Source organism: Eurypyga helias, unplaced genomic scaffold, assembly GCF_000690775.1.
Source record: "Eurypyga helias isolate BGI_N326 unplaced genomic scaffold, ASM69077v1 scaffold9992, whole genome shotgun sequence".
NCBI lineage: Eukaryota > Metazoa > Chordata > Aves > Eurypygiformes > Eurypygidae > Eurypyga > Eurypyga helias.
In genome coordinates, this window is record NW_010235314.1 from 35,647 (window position 1) to 36,116 (window position 470).

General features: G+C 59.6%; 1 protein-coding gene across 1 annotated transcript in view; it reads right to left on the reverse strand.

The window, feature by feature from the left end:
• ITPR3 (inositol 1,4,5-trisphosphate receptor, type 3) overlaps positions 1 to 256 on the reverse strand; it is a gene marked incomplete at its 5' end in the record, with an annotated part of 34,431 nt that extends 34,175 nt beyond the window's left edge. Inside the window, one exon of the mRNA XM_010146703.1 lies at positions 186 to 256. Coding sequence (XP_010145005.1) covers positions 186 to 256 — 71 coding nt within the window. The remainder of the gene's footprint in view (positions 1 to 185) is intronic.
• Positions 257 to 470: the final 214 nt, after the last annotated feature.

Sequence of the window (470 nt, forward strand, 5' to 3'; positions counted from 1 at the left end):
ACAGGGCTATGAAGGTTGTCCAAGAATCCTCCAGGCTACTCTGCAAGCAGCACCTCGCAGGCTCAGGCTAGCTGGGATAGCTGGGACCTCAGTCCCCATCCCTGGCATGGATGCTCGGGGTCAGCATCGTCCCCAAGGCTGCTCATGGCAGTCTCAGAGATGCCCCAGCCCAGCCCCAGTCTCACCTCGAAACTTCTTGGGCGGGTTGTCCAGGTCGCCGGCAGCTGGCTCCACCACGCACCGATCATCCACCAGCCTGCGCGGGGACAAAAGCGGGAGCAGGGCGTCAGCAACAACGGGACAACAGCAGGACCCGAGCGAGCGGAGCAGTGTCACCACTAACCACAGCGCCGTGAGGGCAGATGCACCACAGTCACCTGGCCTGAAGCAACAACATCAAAATCTGTGTCTCCTGTTTCCCACCCATTTGCACTCTATAAATATTTAGCACGACAACAGACGGCTCCTGG